Below are 26975 nucleotides of genomic sequence, written 5' to 3' on the forward strand. Positions count from 1 at the left end.
AAATAGTAACACATGCCATGCAATTTTGTTATTTTTGCAACTGAAAATGTTGTTCGGCATAGAAATACAACACAAAGTACACAGAGTGGTACTCAAGTGCTCATGGTTTGCCATAGTAACCTGCCTTTTGCTCACTACAAAATATTCAATTTAGTGCCAATGCAATAAAGACATAATACAAACTAGATTCGAAACCAGATGCCAGAATTTGAAACAAAAACAAAAACTAGTGGAAAAGCTCAGCAAGTCTGGCAGCATCTGTGGAGAGAATGCAGAGATAACGTTACACGTCCTGACCCTTTCTGAATAAGTGAGTTCTCTTATTAATCTATCTTCACAGATACTGCCAGACCTGCCGAGGTTTTCCAGCAATTTCTGTTTTTGCACAAAATAAACTGACCTCCTGTGAGTTTGTGACAAAAGATTACACCTTTTATGTGTGAACACACGTTCAGTGACCGGATTAAACCTCTCACTATGGAGCATCAAAATAAAACTGCTCATTCGAATCCAAAACTTCAACCTCGCGAGATTTGGATGTAATCTCGCATACGTTGTGGCCGTTACCTCGGGATTACGTCCGGCGTTCCTTGTGACGTCAGCGGCAGGCCTGTGATTGGCGAGCGTCGGGCGAAGGCTCAGGCGCAGTGTGCGCCATTAGGCACAGTTTGGCCGCGCGGCATCGCGGAACCGGTGTTGAAAGCTCTGTGTTCACCATCGGAAGGGATGGTGTAGGACCGGAACTGGTCTGTTGAGGAGCGGCGTTTATCAAACCTTGTACACACAGCGGCCTGAGGCATGATGCGCAGCAAGGCCGAGGTGGATAGGTACATTGCCTCGGTGCAGGGCGTCACGCCGCTGTCGCCCCGTGAGGTGAGTGTCCAACGCTGCGGGCTGCGCTGGCCAGGAAAGCGCGGGCAGTGCAGATTGTGGCCTCAGCTCCTAGGCCTCGCCCCTCGCAGGCTCTGCGGTTGTGTTCTGAGGAGTTAAGCAAAAATCTATCAATTTGTTAAGCAGCTGTAGTTTAGCACTTTGTTTCATAGTGCAGGCGGCAGTGGTCTCTTGAAGTTTGGCGATGCTGGATTCTATAAACTAAGCTCATCCAGACTTTCAGTTTTGATCCCGCTTTTGAAGAAACTAAACTAGTCATAGAGGCTTAATAGGCTTGGGGACCGCTTTGCAGAACACCTCCGCTCAGTTCGCAACAAACAACTGCACCTCCCAGTCGCACACCATTTCCACTCCCCCTCCCATTCTCTTGATGACATGTCCATCATGGGCCTCCTGCAGTCCCACAATGATGCCACCCGAAGGTTGCAGGAACAGCAACTCATATTCCGCCTGGGAACCCTGCAGCCATATGGTATCAATGTGGACTTCACCAGTTTCAAAATCTCCCCTTCCCCCACTGCATCCCTAAACCAGCCCAGTTCACCCCCTCCCCCCACTGCACCACACAACCAGCCCAGCTCTTCCCCCCCACCCACTGCATCCCAAAACCAGTCCAACCTGTCTCTGCCTCCCTAACCGGTTCTTCCTCTCACCCATCCCTTCCTCCCACCCCCAGCCGCACCCCCAGCTACCTACTAACCTCATCCCACCTCCTTGACCTGTCCGTCTTCCCTGGACTGACCTATCCCCTCCCTACCTCCCCACCTACACCCTCTCCACCTATCTTCTTTGCTCTCCATCTTCGGCCCGCCTCCCCCTCTCTCCCTATTTATTCCAGTTCCCTCCCCCCATCCCCCTCTCTGATGAAGGGTCTAGGCCCGAAACGTCAGCTTTTGTGCTCCTGAGATGCTGCTTGGCCTGCTGTGTTCATCCAGCCTCACATTTTATTATCTTGGAATCTCCAGCATCTGCAGTTCCCATTATCTCTGATAGAGGCTTAATAGATAGTTTCTATTCACATCAGCATGTGAAATATACGAATTGCTACAAGTAGTTCATTGACTTCTTATTTTGTTTGCAGATGTAATAATGGTTTGTACCGATTGATGAATTTTATGCAGCGAGCTGTTAAACAAATTTGTATATCCCCAGGAATTTTTCTGAAGTGTACTCTTTAAATTTTTGTCTATTTCACATCACCTTCCAACTTCCTTTTCAGAAATCCCTCAAAGGGTTTTTGTTTGCAAAACTCTATTATGAAGCCAAGGAGTATGAACTTGCAAAGAGGTAAAGAATTTTTTCCAGTATGTGCTATTTTAAAACAAATCTCCTTGGGCTATCCTAAAAGTTTTACAGTTTATGCACTGACTAAAGTTGGCTGACTAATCAAAACCACAAAATCCATGTTGTAGTGATAAGAAACAATATAAATGCTGAAATCTTTTAAAATACTTATGTTATCCATCTTGTTCTCTGTATCCAGTTTTAAACTCTAACTTTTCCAATTGTATTCTGTTACCAGATGTTTTTCTGTTCCTGATGTTAGTGTGTATGTAATGTATACAGAGAGGAAGATCAACTCCTACAGTGCTTTAAAATAGTGAATTGTCCTGATGTGCTTGAAAAAAGCACTATAATATGGTATATGAGACTGAGCCATTTGACTTAAAAAGACAGATAACAAAAAACTGTCGTAGGAGCAGGTCCTTTGTGCCTTAAAGGAGGAAGGCGAGGCAGAGAGCTATAGGGAAAGTATTCTATAGCCTGTGACTGAAAAACTGAAGGTATGGATGCTAATCAGGAACAAAAACAAGTTGCCAGAAAAGCTCAACAGGTATAGTAGTATCTGTGAAGAAACGACCAGTTAACGTTTTAGGTCTGAGATAATGGGAATTGTAGATGCTGGAGAATCCAAGATAACAAAGTGTGGGGCTGGATGAACACAGGCCAAGCAGCATCTTAGGAGCACAAAAGCTGACGTTTCGGACCTAGACCCTTCATCAGAAATGTCACCCCAGCTGCCATCTTTTCTGAGGAAGGAAAACATCTGTTTGTATGCTGAAAATATTCATAAAGTCAGGAGGTATGGGATGCAGGGTGATTTGGCTCTCTTGATTCAGAATTGGTTGGCTGACAGGAGGCAGAGAGTGGTTGTAGATGGTAAGTATTCTGCCTGGAGGTCAGTGCTGAGTGGTGTCCTGCAGGGCTCTGTTCTTGGGCCTCTGCTCTTTGTAGTTTTTATAAATGACTTGGATGAGAATGTTGAGGGGTGGGTTATTATGTTTGCTGATGACACAAAGGTTGAAGGTGTTGTTGGTAGTATCAAGGGCTATTGCAGGCTTCAGCGAGACATTGACAGAATGCAGAGCTGGGCTGAGAAATGGCAGATAAAGTTCAACCTGGATAAATGCGAAGTGATGCATTTTGGAAGGTCGAAATTAAATGCTGAATATAGGATTAAAGGCAGGATTCTCGGCAGTATGGAGGAACAGCGGGATCTTGGTGTTCAAGTGCATAGCTCCCTCAAAGTTGCTACCCAAGGGGATAAGGTTGTTAAGAAAGCATATGGTGTTTTGGCTTTCATTAACAGGGGGATCAAGTTTAAGAGCTGCGAGGTTATGCTGCAGCTCTACAAAACCCTGGTGAGTCCACACTTGGAGTATTGTGTCCAGTTCTGGTCGCCCTGTTATAGGAAAGATGCGGAGGCTTTGGAGAGGGTGCAAAGGAAGTTTACCAGGATGCTGCCTGGACTGGAAGGCTTGTCTTACGAGGAGAGGTTGACTGAGCTCGGACTTTTCTTTCTGGAGAGAAGGAGGAAGAGAGGTGACCTGATCGAGGTGTGCAAGGTAATGAGAGGCATGGATAGAGTCGATAGCCAGAGACTTTTCTCCAGGGCAGGATTGACTGCCATGAGGGGTCATAGTTGTAAGGTGTTAGTAGGAAGGTATAGAGGAGACGTCAGAGGGAGGTTCTTCACCCAGAGAGTTGTGAGCGCATGGAATACTTTGCCAGCGGTTGTCGTGGAAGCGGAGTCATTAGTGACATTTAAGCGACTGCTGGACATGCACATGGACAGCAGTGAATTGAGGGGAAGTAAGTTAGGTTATTTTATTTTTGGATTAGGATTATTCCATGGCACAACATCGTGGGCCAAAGGGCCTGTACTGTGCTGTACTTTTCTGTGTTCTGTGTTCTAAAGTAGGGAGGGAGATGGGTCAGGGAGCAAACAATAGGATAAAGGATGGAGCCTGAGGAGAGGAGCAGTTGTTGGATAGAGAAAGGAGTTCATTATGATCAGGCTAGGAGAATGAATAGCTGTTAATAGGGATTGGTGGTGACTAACAATAGGTAGTGTGTAATTGCAGGCTGTGTGTGGTGTGTTGGGTAGGGGGCTAGGACATGGGAGAGTTTAGGCCCTAAGATTATTGAATTCAATACTGAGTCCAGAGGACTGCAGCATCCCCAAGCAGAAAATGAGATGCTGCTCTTCCAGCTTGCATTGAGCTTTGCTGGAACACTGCAGCAAGCCAGAGACAGATGTTGGCCAAGGAACAGGGTGGTGTGTTAAAGTGGCAGGCAGCTGGAAGCTTGGGATTTTTTTTATGAGCAGAGCATAGATGTTCTGCAAAGCAGTCACCCAGTCTACACTTCGTTTCCCCAAAGTAGAGGAGACCACGTTGTGAGCAGCGAATGCAGTAGTCTAGATTCTGGGAAGTGAAGGTGAAGTATTGTTTCACTTGGAAGGTATATTTGAGTTCTTGGAAACTGGAGTGGGAGGAGCTAAATGGCAAATATAGCATCTTTGCCGGATGCAGGGGAAGGGGATGTTGGGGTGAAGGAAGTGTGGACTGGGGACAGTCCCTTCTGAAGGTGGACAGGGGAGGAGAATGTGTCTGGTGGTGGCATCTCACTGGAGGAATGGAATCTGATCTTCCAGATGTGGATGCTGGTGGGATGGGAGGTAAGATCAAGTGGAACCTTATCGCTGAGATAATGTGAACTGCAGATGCTGGAAAATCTGAGATAACAAAGTGTGAAGCTGGATGAATGCAGCAGGCCAAGCAGCATCTCAGGAGCACAAAAGCTGACATTTCGGAAGGGTTTATGCCCAAAACGTCAGCTTTTATGCTCCTGAGATGTTGCTTTGCCTGCTGTGTCCGTGCAGCTTTACACTTTGTTATCTGGGAACCTTATCGCTGTTGGGGGAGTGAGGGTGGAAGTGTGGGAGATATGTTGGACCCAGTTGAGGGCCCTGTTGACAACCGTGCTCGGGAATCCTTGGTTGAGGAAGAAAGTGGACGATTTGGAGGTTCCTTTGTCAAAGTTGGCCTTGGATAGTAGCTGGGAAAACATTGGTTTATATGCAGAAAATAGAGAGGGATGGGACAAGGAGTGAATGACAGGATAAAGGTTAGCATCCAGAGAGAGAGAGAGAGAGGAGCAGTTGGATTGACAAAATAGTTGAAAATGATCTGTCTAGGCGAGAAAATGGTTAATGGGATTTGTTAGGGATGAACAGTAGCCTGCCATTACACACAGCCTGGTGTGTGGGGTAGGGGTCTGGGATTTGGGAGAGTTTAGGCCCGAAGATTATTGAACTCCATGTTGAGTTCAGAAGACTGCAGGGTTCCTGAGTGGAAAATGGTGTTTTTCTTCTAGCTTGCATTGAGCTTTGCTGGAACACTGCTGCAAGCCAGGGATGCTCATACTGGAGCAGTGAAAGTTGGTGATTAACTAGAACCCAGCATTCATGGCATGCAAATATTCAGTATTGTAGGGCGGGAGGAGATAAAACATGGAAGCTGCAGGCTACAGTTAGATTTGAAAACCAGGTTAATAGTATTAAAATCAAACTGGTGCTTGATTGGATCAGAGATAATGGGAACTGCAGATGCTGGAGAATCCAAGATAACAGTGTGGAGCTGGATGAACACAGCAGGCCAAGCAGCATCTCAGGAGCACAAAAGCTGACGTTTCGGGCCGAGGCCCTTCATCAGAGAGCTCTCTGATGAAGGGCCTAGGCCCGAAATGTCAGCTTTTGTGCTCCTGAGATGGTGCTTGGCCTGCTGTGTTCAACCAGCTCCACACTTTGTTATCTTGGTGCTTGATTGGGAACCAATATACCTCAGCAAGCACAGTGGTTGAAAGTAAACAGGCAGCAGAGTTTTGGACAGCCTCAACCTTTACGGATGTTAGAATGTAGGAAGCTAGTTAGCTTCCTATGTTGATGTGGTTGACTCTGGAACTAACAAAGACCTGGTCTAGGGGTTTGCCAGTTGATGGATAAGGGCAAGGGTGAAAAAAATTATGAAGGTGGAGTTAGATTTAGCAATGACATGAATATAATGTTGGAAGTTACACAGAATGAGCTGATCCTGGGTCATGATGCAAAATGGGTTCTAATTCAATTTAGGCATTCTAGAATTCAAAAACCCAACTGAACTGTGGTTCTTGCACCAGATTCTGATCTAGGATTTGGTTGGATCTGCTGGTTTAGCATACCTTGCTAAACCTATCCAGACGTACAGTCGTGTTAAAGATTAATGCAGTTGATCTGCAAGGAGAATTTTATGATTTGGTTTCTTTATAAGCATCAACATACTATAATATCTCAATTCTATTTAATATGTTGTGCATGTTCTTCAACATTTGCTTAATTGCTGATTTCATACAGGTATTGATATTGTTTCAAATCATTCAGCACAGATTGACCTGTACATTAGACCTACATCCCTCTGGCAACTGTAGTTGCCACTTTCACCTCTCGTTGTTTAAATCCCATTGCAAATTTGAATACAAAATCAAGCTTGACCGAGGTATAAGTAACTCATTCACCCAGAGAATGGTGAATCTGTGGAATTAGCTACCATAAAAACCAATTGAGGCTAAAAAAAATTTGATAGAATTGGATACAGCATTTGGGTTAAAGGGATCAAAAAGGAAAAGCAAGAATGGGCTCTTGAGTTGGATGGTCGGCAGTTATTACAATGAATGGTGGAACAGGCTCAAAGGACCAAATGGCTTCCTATTTTCAATGTTTCTATTCAGAGATTTTCTGTTAGTCGTGCTGTCTTTTGACCTTTAAGATTCTTTGTCTTAGGTGGGTGTACATAGTCTCAGGGCACTTAATAAAATGAGCTACTTTTGAACAGGGGACCTATCATGTCAACATCTCAATCATATTACTGTATGTAGTAGTTTTGTTATGTGTGAAAGTTGATTCCCTGAGTTCTGTCATGACTACACTTTATTTGCTGTAAAGCACTTAAAGCCACCCCATTCTTGTGAAAATGCAAGCTGCCTTTCTTCTGTTTGCCCCAGTCTTGCAAAGTTTGTTCCTACTTTGAGGTTGTACTGTTCCCTGTGTTGACTGTCTTGATTTTAGTTTTGGTTTTCAGAAAAGCACTTACTTAATTAGGAAGCATGTGCTTTCTGTTACTGTAATCACTTTTTATTTTTACAGGCAAATATCAGCTTACATAAGTGTGCAGGAAAGAGATCCAAAAGCACACAAGCTTCTTGGCCAAATCTATGAGTCTGAAGGCAACGTTGAAAAAGCCATTGGTTGTTATAAGGTAAGGGCAATTGTTCAACCAAGTCAGCATATTTTTGGATAGTTATTAGCTGAAAACATGCAATGGTAGATCTAGAATATTCTTAATAATTGACCAGATAAAGGGCTACAATCCATTTTAGGAATAAAATAATGAAATGTATCATGCTTGTTACCAGTTAATTTGATAATGGACATTAATAAAACATTTCAAGGTTAAATAAATTTGCTTATAGCTCATCAGATTTTGCCATTTGTTGCTAAGTACAGTTATTACCATTGCACTATTTTAGTGCAGTTGCTTGGCTTCAGGTGACGAAGGGCTAACAGGGATCAGATTGTAAAGGTAAAGCTTTAAGTTAACTAGCAATTTTGTTATGAGTAATATTACCTTGTAGGTTTTTTAAAAAAAAAATTAAATCCATCTCTCATTCCATAAAAAGACTGCTGTATAGAGCTCCATAAGAAATTTTTCACCCAGATTTCATGAATAAATCAGCCATAACAACAACTGAAGTTGACATTGTGCCTTTAACGTATTAAAAAATCCCAAAATACTTCACAAGAACATATGAAACAAAAATGACACTGAGCATTATATTGAGCGTGACATATATACAGAATAGTGTGGATGCTGGAAATTTGAAATAAGACTCTGAAAATCCTCAGCAGATCTGGAAGCATTTGTGGAGTGTTTTGGATCTGTGACCTTTTTCAGAACGGGAAAATACTTTTAAAAATCTAATGCATCAATACAATGAAATGCAGGAGGCATGGTAAAAGAACAGAAGAGGGTGGCATAGTAGTTAGCACTGCTACGTTACAGCACCAGGGATCCGGATTCAATTCCAGTCTTGGGAATTTTTATTCATTCGCAGAATGAGGACGTCACTGACCAGACTAGTATTTATTCTTAATTTGTTCAGAATCATAGAAGTTGCTGTGGGTCTGGAGGCATGTGTAGGCCAGACCGGGTAAGGATGAGAGTTTCTTTCCTTAATGGACGTCAGTGAACCAGATGGGTTTTTCTGACAACTGACAATAAATTTGTGGTCATCATTTAGATAATTCCAGATTTACACTGAATTTAAATTCCACTGTCTACTGTGGTGGGATTTGAACCCAGGTCCCTAGAATGTTACCTGGATCTCTGGATTAACAGTCAAATCATAATACCACTAGACCATCATCTTCCTTTGTCAATGACTGTCTGTTTGTAGATTTTGTATGTTCCATCCTTGTCTGTGTGGGTTTCCGTCAGATGCTGTGGTTTCCTCCCACAGTCCAAAGTAGTGCAGGTTAAGTGGTTTAGCTATACTAAATGATGGGTTATGGGAATCGGGTGAGATGCTCTTCAGAGGATCAGTTTAGACTAGATATGCTGAATGGCTTCTTTTTTCACTGTAGGCAGTCTTTTTGATTTTAAATTTTTTTAAATTAATTCATTCACGTGATGAGGCAACCTTGGCTAAGCCAGCAATCAGTGCCCACCTCTTTTTGTCTGAAGGCCAGTTAGGAATCAACTATATTGCTTATACATTTGGAGTCACATGTTGGCCAGACCAGATAAGGATGGCATCTTCCTTCTCCAAAGGACTAGTGAACCAGGTGGGTTTTTCCAACGATTGATAACGGTTTCATGGTCATCTTAGACTCGTAATTCCTGATTTAAGGTAGATGACAGGAGAGATTCAGTGAAATGCTGAAGGGAGTAAAATAGGAGAAGTAAAGGTCCAGACAATGTCTAAAAGAGATGTGAATGGTTACATTGTGAATGTTTACCTTTCAAAAATAGGTTGTATAGCACCTTCTTAACGTAATAAAACATCCAAAGGTGTTTCAAGGGGATATTGTGAAACCAAGTATGACACTAAGCTGCAATAGGTGATAGAGTAAGATGTTTAAAGTTTTACTTAGGTGTTGATTTTAGGTCTCTGTTAATGGAGGAAGGAGAGACAGTTGGAAGTGATCGGTTGGAAATTCCAAGGTGAAGCCTTCCCACCAACAGTGGATCAATTTGTGTCAGATGCTCAAATCTGAAATAAAATGACTGTAGATATCATGGAAAGTAGTGGAGTTGGTATACATTTGAGATAGAGATGGTTCAAATCCCACCACAGCAGCCAGTGGAATTTAAATTCGGTGTCCATGGAGGGTTTTGAAAGCAAGAATGCACATCTTGAAGTCAAGATTGGCATGTAAAACCTATCACTGCAGGAACACAGTGTTTGAAGGAACTTACTCCAGATTAACGCAGTAACAGTAGAGTTTTGGATGATCTCAAGTTTATGAATTCGAAATGTAGGAGATCATTTAGGTGAATATTGGAACAGTCAAATCCAGACCAACGAAGATTGGATTCAGCTGTTGATGAGTTAAGATGGGAGAGGTTGGATGATGTTAGGAAGGGAAAGTTGTGACCTTAATGGTGTGTGTACATGATCAGAAGTTTAATGATCCTATTTTAAATCAATGTTTATGTATTGGCAAATCAAAACTTGTAACAAAAACAAACAAATTCATTCAATCTAGACTGAGATTGTGTGAACTGAGATGTTTCAAGTGTTGTGAATACCATGACGACATCAGCAATTTTTATTTGACCCTTCTGTAATTGCCCTTCAAGTTTGTGGTGAGCTACCTCCCTGCTGAACTCTTCGTGGTTTAGCAAGTGAATTCTAGGTTTTATAATCCAGTGAACAATATCTTTCTAAATCAGAATGATTGTAAGGGAGTGGAGTGGCGGTGTTTCAGGTATCTGCTGCCCTTGTCCTTCTAGATAGTTGTTTGTAGATTTGCATGGTGCTATTGAAGGGAGTTGCTGCAGTGCAGTTTGGAGATGGGACATTTTGCTGCCCCTGTGCATCATTTGATGAAAGGACTGCATGTTTAAGGATGTGGGGTGATGTTGAAATCAGGGAGTACTGCACTCATCGAGTGAAGAGTATCCATCACGCTCCTGATTTGTGCCTTTGCATATGGCTAACAAACTTTGGGGAATCAGGTGAATGATTAGTTACAGAATTCTTGGCCTTTTTACTATAGTGATAAGTGAGCGTTTTTATTTTGCTAGCCAGTTCAGTCTCTAGTCACTTAACCCCAGGATGTTGACATTGGGGTGTTCTGTGATGGCAATGCAGAGTGGCAACAGTCATTTCCTGTCTCAGACAACTGAATCATTTGAAATGATACAGAATTTCATTTTAATCTTTTCTGATTTGTTCTAACTTCTTTCTGTTTCTCTATAATTATCTAGTAATTGTATGCCACCCTTTGACTGATAATCTAATGAGTGCAAGCAATAATCTTCTACTGGAACATAACTAATTACTAATTGAATTACCAAAAGCCCATACAAATATTTACAAAATTGTGCCTGAAATTTGCTTTGAAAACTAAATTTTCATTTTCATTAATATTACTTTCTCCTTGATCTTAGCGGGTTGTGGAGCTGAATCCTGTACAGAAGGACATGATCCTGAAAGTAGCTGACTTGCTGTGTAGTAACGGAGATCTACTTGATGGAAGAGCAGAATACTGGGTGGAGAAGGCAGCTAAGCATTTTCCTGCCAATGGAGTAGTATACAAACTGAAGGTAAGCAGAAAAAAATTCATCTGTGTAACTTAAATAGTACAAGTAAATCAAAAGTTGGGCTCTGATTCATAATGCAGTGTCATTTTAAAAATGCAGTAGCTTCGTCTCATGTACTTTGGCTGCGGCAATGAGGTCCAAATGTAACAGTAATAGAAGTTTTTAGTTAAGAAAACTGACAGCTAAGATATTCATACAATCTTGCAATTGATTGTTTAACATTCCCTCAGCAAATAGCATATTCGCATTATGGCAATCCTGGTGTATTTGAATACTAACATTTGGATTTATGACCCACGTAAGATTTTCTTCATTAATACTGTAACTAACTGAGTTAAATCATCTTTATTGGTATATAGACATCTGGTTGAAAGACTGGAATACTAGAAAAAATTAACGTGTATTTAGCAACCTTAAGTGAATAAATCATCAGGCCTGCATGAGATGGCTGACCTGGCTGTTGAGGGAGCAGATAGCAGCAGTCTTGGGAGTAATTTTCAAAACCCCCTGGTCGCAGGTGAGGTGCCAGAGGATTTGCAGACTGAATGTTTTCTCAGTCTTCAAAAACTGAGAAGAAATGGGTTAGGACATTACAAGCCAGTCTGTCTGGTGATGGGCAAGAATTGAGTGACAGGATGTAATGCACTTCGAGATGCATAGATTTGTTAAGGGCAAGTCACATTTTGACCAATTTGGTTGAATTTTTAAAGTGCACACACAGAGTTGAACAGAGTAATATATTTAATGTGGTCTGCATAGTCTTTAACAAAGCGTTTGAGAAGGTTCCTCATGGCAGCCTAGCTAAGAAAGTAACAGCCCATGGGATTCAAGGCAAAGTGGCACGTTGGATCTAAAATTGGCAGAAAGGCAAGAGGAGTGGGTTATCTTAGAGCAATGTCAGCGAGTTGAAGTCTGTGTTCAGTGCTGTAGCCCTTGCTGTTTACAGTGTGCATTAATGATTTAGACTTAGATTATATACCCCACATTTAAGTCCATGAATGATGAAAGTTTGGAGGGTGATATATATTGAAGAGGATAGCCCTGAACTATGTGATGACACCAACAGACTGGTCAAGTGTGAAGAGTAATTGCAAATGGAAATCAACCTGGAAAAGTGATGTAATGTAGCTAAAGAAGGAAAACGATTGCGCTATGAATGATGGACCCTGGAAAGTACTGAAGATCAGAGGAAGCTCTGTGTGCATCTCCACAGACATCTGAAGGTAGTATGGCAGGTAGACTAGGTACTGAGAGGCAAATGGGGCACTGTCTTTTCAGTTGAGGCATGGAATGCAAGAGCAGTGAGTTTATGTTGGAACTGTATGAAATGTTGGTTAGGTGCAGCTGGAGTACTGTGTGAAGTTTTGGTCATCAAATTTGTTGGAAAGTTGTGATTGCAGTTGATGCACAGGAGATTATCAGAATTTTGGAAGGTCTGAGCTGTGAAGAAAGATTGGATAGTTTGGGGTTCTCTTCCTTGGAGCAGCAAAGGTTGAGAGAGGATCTGATAAAAGTATATTGGAATATGAGGGGCAAAGATAGGGTGAGGAACAAGGCATTTTTTTCCATTAACAAACTCAACTAGGGATTGTAGATTTGAGAATTAAGAAAAATTTTGCTTAGGTGCTGATGGCTGCCTTCCAGGACATTAAATGTCTTCAAGGCAGAGTTCTATAAATTCTTGATCTCACAAGGAAGCAAGGGCTACGGGGAGAGTGCAGGGAAGTGGAGTTGAAATGCCCAACAGCCATGATTAAATGGTGGAGTGGACTCGATGGGCCGAATAGCCTTACTTCCACTCCTGTGTCTTATGGTCTTATTGAACTTGCAGTCAGAATGAGTGGTTAAGTCAGAAGCTCACCTAACATAAGCTGTGTTTTGATGTTCACTAGCCTCCTTGGTTATGGGCCAAGAACTGTAAAATTGGATTATTCTGGTCGATCTTTGACCGTGTGGATGCAGTGTATTGAATGCGCTCTTGTATTGTAAATGCCTGAGTCTGTCTCTTTTTTTTGCTTTCCTCAAAAGGAGAAGCTGCTGAGCACAAAGGGACAATTGAACAATTCTCAACTATTCGACCTTATTCAGTCAGAGTTACATTCAAGGCCCAATGATCCTCATGCCAATATACGTTTGGTAGAATTCTACTGTTCAGTTGGGAAATTTGAAGAAGCTGTGAATTTCTGTATCAGCACTGAAAAGAAAAGAACCCTTTGTAAATGTCTGGAATGGTACACCTGCATGGTACAGATATTGAAGGTGTGTAAACATGTTGCAGTTTTACATTGTTACTGCAAGCAATATGCACTTATTTTTTAAAAAAATCTAAACAGCAAGCTGCCAGAGTATGTCATGTCAGCTGAACTTCACATTAACTTCATTCTTTAGGATCTGAAACCTTTTTGAAGTAACCTTTACAGACAAAGGTAGTTACAAAATATGTAACTAATATATATATTTTTGATGAACCAATCACTGTTAGTAGGTTGTGGTTTTCTATCAGAGAGCATGTCTGTGACATTCACAATCTTTGTACTATCCTGCAGAACTATATCAGTTCATCAAATGTTTCGTCAGCTGATAAGAGCAAGTGGAGATTCTTGCAGAAGGAGTTACTCCTGGCATCAAGTAATCTTATGTTCCTGACATTATCAACCAGAAGTGTCCCAGACGTTGTAAATGCTCTAATGAGGTAACTTTTATTCTAATTTACTATTTGTTTTTCTGATTTCATTGACTTGAGCTGGGCTAGTCTTGTTTGAGACCTTGGTCTTATTTCCATTGGTCACCAACTGCCCCAGCTTGGTCCATGATCGCTGATATTATAAGTTATGAATTTGAGAAGAAATGTTGTCCTTTGTTACTTTTACAGAGATAAAGCTGTTCTTGTTACCCTTCTCAGCCTTTGACGTGACAGACCACATCGTTCTGTTTTGCCCTTTTGTCCAGTTTGATAGCACTGCTGCAACATTGTAGCAGCTTATACAATATGATACATCACAGGCACAGACACTTCAGCCCACCAAGTCTCCGCCAATTCATGATTCTTATTTATACCAGCTATTTTTTGCCTATAGGTCGTTTCTATCCCTTTGTTTGCCTCCCATTCAATCAAGATGTCTGTCAAGATGTGCCTTTAATGTTGCTAGTTTCCACCTCTGCTAGTGTGATCCAGATGTGCTATTTGGATGTGCAAAATTTCCCCTGCACTTCTCCCCTAAACTCTTCCCCCTCTCACCTTGAACCTGTGCCCTTGGTTCTTTGAGCTTTCCACTGGGGGGGGGGAAAAGCCTCCAACTATTCACATCATCTATGCCTCTCATAGTTTTGTAGACCTCTGTCATATTGTCCCTTGGCCACAAATTTCCACCTGTGTTGCCATTTTCAGGGATCTGTGGACCTGTATGCCCAGAAATCTCTGTCAATGATCCTAAGGGTTCTACCATATTTTGGAAATTTTGCACCAGAATTTGACCTTCCAAAATGCATCACCTCATGTTTACCCAGACTAAACTCCATCTGACATTTTTCTGCTCAAATCTGCAATTTTCTCGATTCCCTGTGCCCTTTGACAATCCTCCTCGCTATCTCATCTCTTCGTGTACTATTATGTCTAGGCTTGACTGTGCCAAAAGACTGGCTGTTTTGTTTTCTCCCCTCAGCCTACCCTCTGTAATTTTGAGGTCTTGAAAACTCTCTGCCCATGCGTCAACTCACAGCATATCACACTCCCTTATCCCTATGCTTGCTGACCTGCACAAGCTTTCAAGCATACAAAATCTTGGTTAAAATTCTTTTTTTTTGAGTCAAGCCCTTCCCTGGTTTCACAATCTCTCCAGTCAATTCCAGTCCCGCAACCTTTTTTAAGAATATTTCTGGCCTGTTGTTCATCTGCAGTTATAACTGCTCCATCTTTGGTGATTGTGCCTTTAGTAGATTAGTCTCAAGCTGTACAATGTTCTCTGTGCACCTCTTTGCCTCCGTCCTTCACTTTTTTTCTTCTTTGTGACACTCCTCAAAACCTACCTCTTTGAGCTTTTTGTTATCTGACATGATGCTGCTTAATGTCATACTTGTTTTCAGTGATTCTGTGAAGTTACTTTATACCTTTTCATGGTTCCAGGTGGTATACAAAATATTTGATTTCACTGGTGTTTCCTTTCATGTTATTACTTTGCATTTTAACAGAGGCTATTACTGTGTAAACACAGTTGATTAGGAATGTGAATCTTTGATATTCTCTATCCCAACTGGTTATGGGTGCTCCATTGTTTATTCAAACTTGAGGACTTTTGGATTTTCAGGGAATTCAGTGATTTGGGGAGCAGGTGAGAAAGTGGAGTCGTGGTTGACTTCAGTGGCTATACAATCCACTCTTGTGTTCCAATGGAAATCGGTAAAGTAATACTGCAAATTTAATCTGAATGTGAAGACCTGTGATTGAAACGGTACTAGGCGGTAAACCTAGTTGGTTCCATTTAGTGTGGAGTTGAGCGGGAGATGATGGCATAATAGTAATGTCAATAGGGAGCAGTCTGGAGCTCCAGACCAATGTTCTGCATGGGTTCAATACCATGACAGATGATGACATTTGAATTCAATGAAGAGAAATCTGAAATTGAAAAGCAAGTCTAATGGTGAAGATGAACCATTGTCGATTATCACTAAAACACATCTGGTTTGCTTAACATCCTGCAGGGAAAGAAATCTGCTATCCTTAACTCATCTATATATGACTGTAGATCCACAATAATGTGGTTGACTCTTAATTGCCTTGTGAAAAGGCTAGACCAATTGGCTCAGTGGCAACGAGGGATGGGCAAGAAATGTTTCACATTGCAGTGACACTCCGATCCCTTGCAAGAATAAAGAGATGATGACTGGTTCCATGATCACTTCATTAAGTTACCAATCTTGTAGATTTTAGAGCAGCAACACCCATCAATTCAGTGGCAACAGAGAGAGAGAAAGGTGTGCTGTTGAAATTGAATATACCTGCAGACATTGTCTGGAATTTTGCTTAATGCCACTTAGAGTGATTTTGGGCAGTTTATTACATACTATTGAATAAAGGAAAGATTATTGGATAATGTAGGAATGTACTGACAGCAGAGAAGTAGAGGTAAATTTGGTATTAGCAAACGTTTATGTTAATTTGTGAAGGTATTTTACATCCAAAGTCCAAACCAGTGGAATAACATGATTTTAAAGATGGGGTTACAGGTAATTCTACTATAACACGATAGTTGCATTCTTGTGTGACCTCACGTTATAGAAAATCATGTTGTAGGGAAATAACTACACTGTACAGTAGAAGGTTTGTGTCATCCAAACAGCGTTCAGTATTATTCAGTTGGATCATGGCCAATTTGCGTTAACGAAACACGCGTTAAAGCAGAAATACCTATACATGTCCTGTCAAATGCAAACATGAAGGTATTTTAAGCATAAATTTTCCCATAATGGTTGGTTTGTTTGAATTTTTGACAATTCAGTAATGCCTTTTTGTATATTTTGCTGTAGTTTTGATTGTACAATGCATATTGCAAAGTCATACTTAACTTCAACAATGGATGATCTTTCGGCTACTTTCACTGAAATGAGAGGACATCTGTATTTACATGCTGGAACATTACTTCTAAAAATGGCTCAACATAATGCGATCCAGTGGAAAGCAGTTGTGGACCTTGCAGCATTGTGCTACTTAATTGCTTATCAGGTAGGTTTCACCAGTGCTTTGTTGTTGCTGATCGGTGCCATGAAAGTGCTGTAACTGAGATGATTTCTATTAGTATTGCTGTACTGAAGAAATGTGTACATTTCCAGGTTCCAAGACCCAGGCTGAAATGTCTAAAGGCAGAAGAGACACGTCAGGAAATGATTAATTGGTTAGCATCAGATAGACAAAGTCAGTCAGGTAATACTTCAATTACGTCTTTTTTAAAATTAATTCCGATGTGTACATAAGAGGTTTTGCTAGCAGTTTGTTCTAATTGAAGTTCTAACACACTAGTTTCTTCTGTTATGTAGGGCATATGTTAATAAGTTTAATGTCAGGAAAGCCTGAATTTCACAAAGAAGTGGTGGAGACGTTTGCAAACAAAAGTGGCCAGACTGCATTAATTGAAACATTGTTTGGAAGTCAGCTATCTGTTGAAAGGTCATTTCTTGCCAATGATGATATCAGAAATGTTACAGAAGAACACCCAGATCTGAATGAACTCATAAAATGTGATGATGGTAAGAGCTTTTGATTTTAAATATTCCTCTTTTTCCATCCTTAGTTTGTGCAGTCAACTTTGAATGCCCTGGTTAGTTTAGCTGGGGCATGAGGTAGCCAAGGTATACTGATTTTGTGTTTTTTTTAGTCGTCTTCTGTAGTTTTCTTTTTTGAAATGAGGGAAAAGAAGTCATCTTGAAGGTGATCTGTTAGGTTGTCTAATGGGTGTTTACAGAGTAAAAAGTAAACTTTAATTAAATTAGTGTCATAAAGAAAATGTTAGTTTTCAGTGACATTAATCCCCCATCAGATTTTAATTGCCATTTACAGTTTAGACTAAATAATTTAGATGGATCATTACTTGTCTCTGCTTATGTAATTCATATGAAAAACACTTGTTTTTTGACTTTCAGCTTCTGTTAAATTGCATGGTGGAAATTTGCAACATCTTGCTTGGCTTGGTTTACACCAGTTTTCAATGGAGCAGTTGCCTATGGTACGAAATTGGCTTAAGCAGTTGTTTCCTCGACTGCCACAAGAAACCTCACGGCTTGAAACCAATGCTCCTGAGACTATTTGCATTTTAGATCTGGAGGTAGGATTAAAACAGTAATCAATTTTAACTTTTACCAAAAATGAACTATCTTGCCTATATTTAAAATTACATTTTTTTATTTCAGGTTTTTCTTCTTGGAGTGATTTATTCATGTCATACGCAGTTACAGGATAAATCAGATCTTCACTACAACATGCACCAACCTAAGTGCATGCCACTGCCAATCAGCAAACTGCTGTGTACAGAGCGACAAAACGCTTGGTGGGATGCTGTCTACAGCCTTGTCCACAAAAAAGCACAGTACATATGTTCTTGATTTTTAAGTCTAACTGCATTTTTTTTTTAAAAAAACATTACTATACTGGGGAACATTAAACTTTATTACACCACTTTTCTTTTTAGACCGGGCACATCAGCTAAGCTAAGACTATTGATTCAACGTGAACTTGGTACATTGAGAGCACTAGATAAGCACGGACTTCAACCTGCTCTAATTATACACTGGGCACAAAGCCTCATTAACATTGTAAGTCTCAATTCCTCTACTGTTTAAGGAAATGTGATACACTGGCAAATTTTGGATGCTGAAGCATGAAATTCTTAATATAACCCTTCATGTGACATCTGTGCAGTCACCTAATTTGTAAAGATTGTGCACTACTTTGGGATCATCCTTGAACATGCCACTTTCCAACTACCTACTGTGCTGGCTGGCATTGCTTCATCAGGACACTGCCACTCCCCGAAACCTGACCTGAACTGACAGGTCAAGCTACCAGTCCATCTCCAAACAGTTCATGTATGATGGTTGCTGTTAAATCTGTCATATATTTCTATTCTGTTGCTCATTTAAATCTCTGCAATCAGATTTCTGTTCTACCATAATTTTGCTGAACAATCTCAACATTGTAACTGGCATCTAACATTGATACAGAAAGTTTAAGTTGGGCATAAAACAATCTTCTTCCTGAAATACACCTTTTTTCTAGCTGTCAGATTAGATGTTTTTGTTTCCACTTCACCAATCCAAACATACTAAGGGCATTTCCAGCTCTATCTTCTCTTCCTGCTACTACACCCATTATCACTTCGCTCATTTCTCTGCGTAATCTATATTTGTACTTCAGGACATCACCGTTGAGTGACATCATTTACTGGCTCTTGTACAATACCCTGATCGCGTGTGTGTGTGTGTGTGTGTGCAAAGAAAAAAGTACATGCGTGCAATGTGTTTTAAAAGAAATGTGTACTTGTGTTTATAATTTAAGTGTGTGCACTCATGCACGCGCACATGGTTATTGTTAACCAATAACTGGAATGAGCTGCAAGTTCCTCCTCAAATATAGGAGGGACTAAAGCCTTTGCCTGTATGATAGCCAGTGTCACTAATTCTACTTCTCACCTAACATTGCCTCAGTTGTTGAATCAGAATTTGCAGCCTGTATTTTGTTTGCTTTTTAAAGTACTGTTCAAAGTTTTTGTCTTGTTCTGCTGTAACTTTGTTTCACCAGTATAATTTCAAAACTACCACCGTGCAGCTCTACCACTTACGTTTTATTTCTCCATATAGGGAAGCGGATTAGATTCGTACTACGATCAAAAAGAATACATTGGACGGAGTGTCTACTACTGGAGAAAAGTCCTGCCCTTATTACAGACCATCAGAAAGAAAAGAAGTATTCCTGAACCTATCAATCCATTGTTTCAACATTTCCGTAGCAAGGATATCAAGGTAACAATATACCTTGCATGCAGTTCATCACCTGTGAATTGGATGCAGTTATGATTGTGCCTTTAACAAGGGATCATTGCAGAGTATAAGACATTTTGTTGCTGTATTAAACTGAACGCTTGCAATTACGTTTTCATTGGCAGAACTAGCGTTCAAAAGCATGCTAAGTTTATGCATTTATTCGATATAATAACACTTAGATAACAGTTCCAACTGTGTATGATAACTAGAATTTTATATGCTATCCCTTAACACATGTCTAGCTTGTAGGCACACCTTCCAGTCATTTGTTTCATTGAAAAATTACTGCAAATGCAAATACTACAGAAAAAAATTAGGAGTAACTATTGACTTTGTTCTTCTGATCAAATTTGATATCACACTTTTTTATATAACTTTTGGAACAGTAAATACAGATATTTTTAATTAACCTGTTCACATGTATTATTACACACATCTGGAGCAGATGGGACTTGAACTGGGCCTCCTGGTTGATGTGTAGGGATACGAGCAGTAGGTATATACTATGTCATTCTGGTCTTTCACAGCTATAGTCATCAGGTTTGATATGAAGAACGGATACAGCTGAGGAGAAACTGTTGATTAAAATTTGAGAATTTTGAGCAGGTCTTTGTTTTGTCATGTACTTTTAGTCGCAGCATCAGAAGCACTTTGAACTTTTGCAACTCTAACCAGGATTCATAAACATGATGTTTACTTGTTCAATTATGAATAATTTTGAATCATCTCATGAAAAAAAAAGATATTTTCTGTCCCTTTGGTAAAACTGCAAATGAAGAGGTGTGTTTAGGATGGAGAAATACAAGTTAAATCATGTTGACTCATTCTTGGAGTAAGCTGGAATATGCTTTTCTATATTAAATGCAGATTTATGTTTATGTTTCGCGACAATGAAGAAACATGTCTTCATAAAACAAAAATTGCATACTGTGCTCATGTTTCCAAATTTAAATGAGTGTTTTCACCAGTATCATTGCTCATAGTATTGTGAGCAATGTCAGGTGAGATCTGTTATCAATGAACTGCATGATCTGAAATGTCTAAATTGAAAATTTCTTTAGAAATATGCAAGAACCATTTGATATCCATGCCTCAGAGGACAGTTTGTTGTAAAGTTATTATCCTTGGAGAGGAAGCCAGCTATGTAGTTTAGCAAGTCCGTGGGGTGGGGTGGAGGGCAGATACAATCATGGGATTATGTGAATTGAGTTGGAAGTGTTCCTTCAAAACTTATTTGGCTGACTCAACAGCCTTTGGAATAAAGAAGTAAAAGTGATGTTGGAATAATTTTCAGGGAAAACTGAATGAGTCTCTAGGTAAATAATAATTGGAAGCAAGCAAATGGGTAGGGCATTTGAGGCTTGGTACGTTATGAATGATTGAAGAAAAATGAGATTAAAAGTGAATGGGGAAAAAAGGAGGAAAAGTGAAAAACATTTTACCAAAAATAAAATCTAAGTAGGTTATTCTGTTTATGTGGCTGATGGACCTTTTGGGAGCAGAGAAGCACTGAAAAGTGGAGAACCATGTGTGAGGACCTGATGGAATACAACTGAAGAAACCAGATGAAGAGCTTTAGTTCTGAGGGAAGGTTAGGGATGGGGTGCATGGAAACAAACTGAAATTACTTCTCTGGGATTAAAATTATTCCCCGATTTCAGATTTTCAAGATAAGTTTGGAAAGAATAGAGAAATATTGTTTCCTTTGGTGAGCAGGTCAATGACAAAGATCATAAATTTGCAATCATTGGCGAAACTCTACAAGGACAGCAAAAATTTATCTTAGTGTGGGGTTTGGGAAAGTTCAGTTGAAAAATTGGTGGAAACCTTTTGAAGCCTTATGAAAGGAGGTGGAAAGGCCGAGGGATTTAGAATTAGCAGGAATTGGAGATGTGAGATGAAAAATGCGAGCTAAATAACTGTCTTCTATGCTATTCTCAACATTCTTCCTGCAATTTGGCTGGTTTGGTTATGTCCCATCATCCAGTGCAATTAAATTGGAATTTAGTATATCGTTCATTCACCTCATGTGCTTTCACCTTTTAAAATACATACACATGGTCTTGCATTTGAAACAAAGTACTCAAATTCAGATCATTTGTGTATTATGGTGATTGTTTGCTATCAGAGCTATGGAGTTACATTGAAAGAGGGAGAAATAGAGCATATGTAAATTAGCCAGGAACATATAAGCAAATTAACAGTTTTTGGAAGTATGTTGAAAAGAATGCAAATATATACTAGTCTTTTTGAAACAGGGAAGATGAATTATCATTGGGACTGAGGCAAGTATGGAGATGTTGGACAAATATATTGTGCTGCTCTTCATAAGAGGCAACCTAAATATCAGAAAAGCAGGTAACTTAGAGACTAATGAGTGAGAAAATTAAAGTAATTAGCATTGACAGAGAACAGTATTGGAGAAATCTAAGGGGCTACAAACTTAAACTCAATGCTATCTGATGGTTTATACTTTGGGTAATCCAAGTGGATTTTGATCTAAAATTTTGGGGTCCCATGTTTTTGAGGTGGCATTTTCCACTGTGGAGCTCTAACTATGTTTAAAAGCTGTGCCCTAATGTCTCCTATTTTCTCAGTTCTCACTGAAGGATCACAATTTTTAAACCTTGAAATGTGGTCATAGTGGGGAAGAATTTGTGAAGCCCTGGCTTACACCCATTGGTCATGAAAGTCATGGCTGCAAGGCTTGCAGCTGCGCTGGCTGTAATTTTCCAAAATTCCCTCTTTTCTGTAATGGTCTCACCAGATAGTCAGTTTGCAAATACAAAACATTGTTATTAAAAGAGGGAAAGGGGAAATGAAGAGCAAAAGACTAGTTTGCTTTCAATAGGTTTCTATGACATGGGATACTTGAATTTTACATGTGCTTTACATTCTGTGTGACTCAATTTTACCACAAATATCAAAATGAATACTTTGGTATTTCAGCAAGAAAGGGTAATTATGCATGAAATGTTAAACCACAGAGCAAAATATTACATGTTATAATTTCTAATACTTCTAGGGAAAACATGGTTTTGCTGTGAATGCATATAGATTATTTCAGCTGGATTTTCTGCAGCTCTTAATTGTCTCCTGTGCAAATGCTCCAATGTGCAATGTACAGTGGGCTTGTTTGACAATTCATAGTACATATTCAGATACCTAAACCGTAAATGTATGAAGATGTCCATTTATTTTAGGTTACTGAAGTTGAGGATTATGAAAAGGAAGTGGAAATCGCTTTTGCTACGCTTGATGTAGTTGATGGAAAAATTGACGAGGCAATTGCTGCTTTTGAATCTATCAATAATATTGTCGCACATTGGAATCTTGCTTTGGTAAGTTACTGCTGAGGTGTCTTTTTTTAACACTGGCAGATTTGTTCAAGAGATTAATGTAACTTTGTTTTAACTGGTTTTAGATATTTCACAGGAGATCGGAAGAATATGAAAATAGCAATGAAATGGCTTCTGATGAGCAAGAACAATGTAAAAATTGTTTACTCAGCAGTAAAGAATATCTCAGAAAGGTCTTGAATGAAGCTGAATCAAACATTGCAGCTATTCACAGTGTAAGTACCAATGAATTAATAGACAGTAAAGTGAAAGATGCTTTTATAGCCACCTATTGTGAATGAAATCAAGGTTATTTGAAGCAAGAAATTACAGTATTTAGAAACAAATTCAGATGAATTTGACAGAAAAATTGCTAAACCTTTTTGGGTAAAACAATGACCAATTAGAATTTAGTTCTAGACTTTATTAATCATTTGTCATATCATGCAGGTTTAACATTAATTTTTGATTCTGTAGCTCTTAAAATATTTATCCAGTGAAAAGTTGAGCAGTATAAAAAAAATTCTCGGCTTGTCTAGAAGATCATCACTTTGTACTGAAGAAATTGTTAAAATTGATCTCTGTGCTGTAGTTAAAGTAATAAAAATCTGTTAAGTCTACTACTTTCCCTGTTCAGTGACTCCTTCAAATATATTACTTTAAGATCTGGCAACACAGTGAATGACCTACTGAATGATGGGCAGTGACCTCCAAGCGCTTAGAACCATGGTAGCCCATTTAGCTCCTTGAGCCAGTTGCTTTCTTAATGAGATCATATGGCTGATTAGTGAAGTAAGCTTTTTGTTGGCTTTTGTCCCATATCCCTGCATACCAATAGTGAACCAAAAAAATTAATCTTCAATGTAAAATTAGCAACTGAAATTTGAGAAGATTATTCCAAACTTCTTTTCTCTGTGTAGAAATGTTTCCTGATCCATTCCTGAAAGATCTGGCTTCTACCTTTGAGACCCCTCAAACAGCAAAAATAATCTGTTCCCCTTTTAATATTTTGAAATTGAATCAAATCTTTCCCCCAATAAATTTCTAAATACTACAGCTGCAGCTTGTCTGGTCCCCTCGTAATTTCACCTTGAAATCCAGATATCGTCTGCTTTATCTTCCCTGCACTCCAAAAACCAGAACTGTTATAGCAGTATAGGTGTGGTCGGACTATAATTCTGAAGAGTTTATTTCTACCTGCTATATTCCAACCTTCTAAATAGATCAACGAAGATTGTATTTGCCTTTTTGATTTTTCTTTTTTACTTCTTGCCTGATCAATTGTGCAGAAACCCTAAAGCTTCTCTGCAGCCTGCACAGAATTTGCTTGTCCTAACTTGCTTTGTGTGCACAGACACAAAAAATAAAGGAGCTGCATGGTTGCACCACGTGCCCATGCATTCCCCTAAAGAAAAAGTCAATTGCTTGCCTCCTGGAACTCCATGTCTCTTTTTTTTTCAGCCGAAGTACAATGTTCTAACATTTGTTTGGGCTCCAGGTGAATGATATTATATTTGCAGTCGGTTTGTTCATTTGGTTAATCTATTAGTCTTTTAAAAAATGTAATGCTTCAAGCCACACTGCTTAAGCTGCTGACTTTGTGACAATTGCTGAGTGGGAATATGTGATTTTCTCTCCCATCCTCTAAGGGAAATGTTAGGAAACCATGAATAAACATTGTGATTAGTTGAGGCTTCAACATGGATTCTTGCACCACACAATAACCTGCCAATTAGCTATGTCAACCATACCTATCTAATCTCCTTCCAGTCGACAAATTTCACAACCAAGTCAATAGTTTTCTTCAGTTGTTTACTTTAACTTTCACTTTAACTTCAGTTGTTTCTCCTTGAAATTCATCAAATACTTTCTGGAGCCTCCTGACTAATTGCTGTTTGGCTAAAACTTTGAATGCTTACTGTTTGGTAAAGAGGAGATGAAATTGTTATTTACGCTTGATGCCCAAAAGTACTTGAGACATTGAACTGAGGCCAGATCTTCCTGTTCACCTGTAGACTATTTCACAAAGACTGAAGACTGCTTTCAGTATTCCTGCCGTTGCCACAAAATATCCATCACCTCAGTTGTTGCTCATAGGACTACGTTCAAGTCGCCTGTGGCAGCAGGCTGCATAAGTTATACGTTGAAGTCATTGATTTGTCTTTTTTTTTGTTTGTACTTCTGTCAGTTGCTTAAAGGAGGTGAAGTTTCTTCAGGTTGGGTAATACGGCTCCCTTTCTCAAGTGAGCATTTGGAGAAAGCTGTCATTTAGAAATAGGGGATAGCAAGGTGTAGAGCTGGATGAACACAGCAGGCCAAGCAGCATCATAGGAGCAGGAAGGCTGACGTTTTGGGCCTAAACCCTCCTTCAGAAAATCTAGGCCCAAAATGTCAGCCTTCCTGCTCCTGTGATGCTGCTTGGTCTGCTGTGTTCATCCAGCTCTACACCTTGTTATCTCGGATTCTCTGGCATCTGCAGTCCCTATTATCTCTGATACATTTAGAAATAGGCACTGTTTAATGCCCATCTTCAGTTTTGAAACAGTCTGTAATTTCTATGGTTAAACAACCTCTCTTACTATGGTTTCAACTAAAAGTTTACATTTTTTTTTCCTACTAGTTGCCTGTATCAATAGGTACAGTGAAAGAAATGCTGGAGTTGGTAAATCAACATCTTCAAGAATATAATGGAGATGTACTTGACCATGGGGAAGAAATAAATGACAGTTCTCAGACAGCTGACAATGGCACTTCTATGGAGTCATTACAAGTTAAACACTCGACCCCATCTCCAACAAAGCTTACTCCATCACCAACCAAGAGCTACAAGGTCAATTTAATGGTTACAAATTATTTTGTGTACAGAAGGTAGTGTAGTATACTGTAGTGCATTTTGGAGTGGTGATGTTACAAAATGTAAATTTGCCTAATTCTCCATGAGCTGCTTTGGTGAAGATTGAGAACAATCTTCACCAGCAAGCTGTGTCCCAATTTGTACGACAAGCTGAGTCTGTCCATGTTAGCCCCATTTTTCCTTTTTTTTACTTTAAAGGACAATGCTATCCTGGCCATCTGTGGGTTGTGGAGATGGCAAACGGAAACTAATGGGACTGACTAGCATGAAAATCAGACCTAGGATGGGCATAAATGGCAAGCCATGTGATGGGTGAGACATGAGATAGGTGGTTGGCAGCAAGGAGGAGAGGCTTCATTCCAAATAAGCGCTGCTGTAGCAGAGCAATTATAGAATCAAAGAGTCATTCAGCATGGAAACAGACCCTTCCGCCCAGCCAATCTACACTGACCATATTCCCAAACTAAACTAGTCCCACTTGCCTGCTCTTGGCCCATGTTCTTCCAAATCTTTCCTGTTGATGAACTTGTGCAAATGTCTTTTAAACGTTAAAACTGCACCTTTAAAAGACAATTGGATAATTTACTGACTAGAAAAGTTCAGACTCAAAGAAGCCCTGGAAACTGCCAGGTGCCGCTTGGGTTATAAAACAAAGAAATGTGGATGCTGGAAATGAAATAAAAATTGCAGGACAAAACTTAGCAGATCTGATAGTATCCGTGGAGAGAAAGCATAGTTAATGTTACGGGTCCAGTGGACACCCCCCCCCCCCCCCCCCCCCCCCCACTTCAGAACTATGTACAGTTTGAAGTTACGTTTAGAGCTTAGAAGAAACAATGAGAACCACTCGGATCGTTGGAGACTTGGAGGAAAACCTGAGAACCATAACTGTTCAGTTTAATGCATTGGAGACAAAGAAAGCCCACGCATGCTAATTGCTTAGTGCAGATGAGAGATTTGGAGTTCTGAGAGACTAATGGGTTACGTTAGCTTAGTGAAACTAGTATTGGGAGGAACTGAAATTATGCCAATGAATTAAGTGTTGAAGGGCAGCTTAGGAAATTTAGTGGAACATGGTCTCTGGAAGAGATCAAATTTGAAGTAGCCTGCAACTGAGCAACCTCGCAAGACATTCTAAAATTATACCTGAAAAAGTAAAGAATTGGAATCCCTTGAAAGAGAGACGGTTTTTAATGTGAATTGCTGACCCATGGTGTC

The 26975-nt window shown here is 39.9% G+C and overlaps 1 protein-coding gene across 3 annotated transcripts in view; it reads left to right on the forward strand.

The window, feature by feature from the left end:
• The first annotated feature begins 630 nt into the window (after positions 1 to 630).
• The window catches only part of ranbp2 (RAN binding protein 2), a 68509-nt gene continuing 42164 nt past the window's right edge, over positions 631 to 26975 (forward strand). For 2 of the 3 annotated variants that reach the window (XM_059646614.1, XM_059646615.1), the window contains exons 1-16: positions 632 to 873; positions 2111 to 2178; positions 7355 to 7466; positions 10884 to 11039; positions 13065 to 13295; positions 13583 to 13728; positions 16560 to 16755; positions 16863 to 16953; positions 17067 to 17276; positions 17670 to 17851; positions 17937 to 18112; positions 18215 to 18338; positions 19383 to 19544; positions 22769 to 22906; positions 22990 to 23139; positions 25524 to 25733. In XM_059646614.1, the coding sequence (XP_059502597.1) occupies positions 799 to 873; positions 2111 to 2178; positions 7355 to 7466; positions 10884 to 11039; positions 13065 to 13295; positions 13583 to 13728; positions 16560 to 16755; positions 16863 to 16953; positions 17067 to 17276; positions 17670 to 17851; positions 17937 to 18112; positions 18215 to 18338; positions 19383 to 19544; positions 22769 to 22906; positions 22990 to 23139; positions 25524 to 25733 (2427 nt within the window). In that variant the 5' untranslated portion in view covers positions 632 to 798. Of the gene's footprint in view, positions 874 to 2110; positions 2179 to 7354; positions 7467 to 10883; positions 11040 to 13064; positions 13296 to 13582; positions 13729 to 16559; positions 16756 to 16862; positions 16954 to 17066; positions 17277 to 17669; positions 17852 to 17936; positions 18113 to 18214; positions 18339 to 19382; positions 19545 to 22768; positions 22907 to 22989; positions 23140 to 25523; positions 25734 to 26975 lie in introns of all 3 variants that reach the window. The other variant, XM_059646616.1, reaches the window with a different exon arrangement.

This window comes from Stegostoma tigrinum, chromosome 6 (genome assembly GCF_030684315.1).
Source record: "Stegostoma tigrinum isolate sSteTig4 chromosome 6, sSteTig4.hap1, whole genome shotgun sequence".
Lineage (NCBI taxonomy): Eukaryota > Metazoa > Chordata > Chondrichthyes > Orectolobiformes > Stegostomatidae > Stegostoma > Stegostoma tigrinum.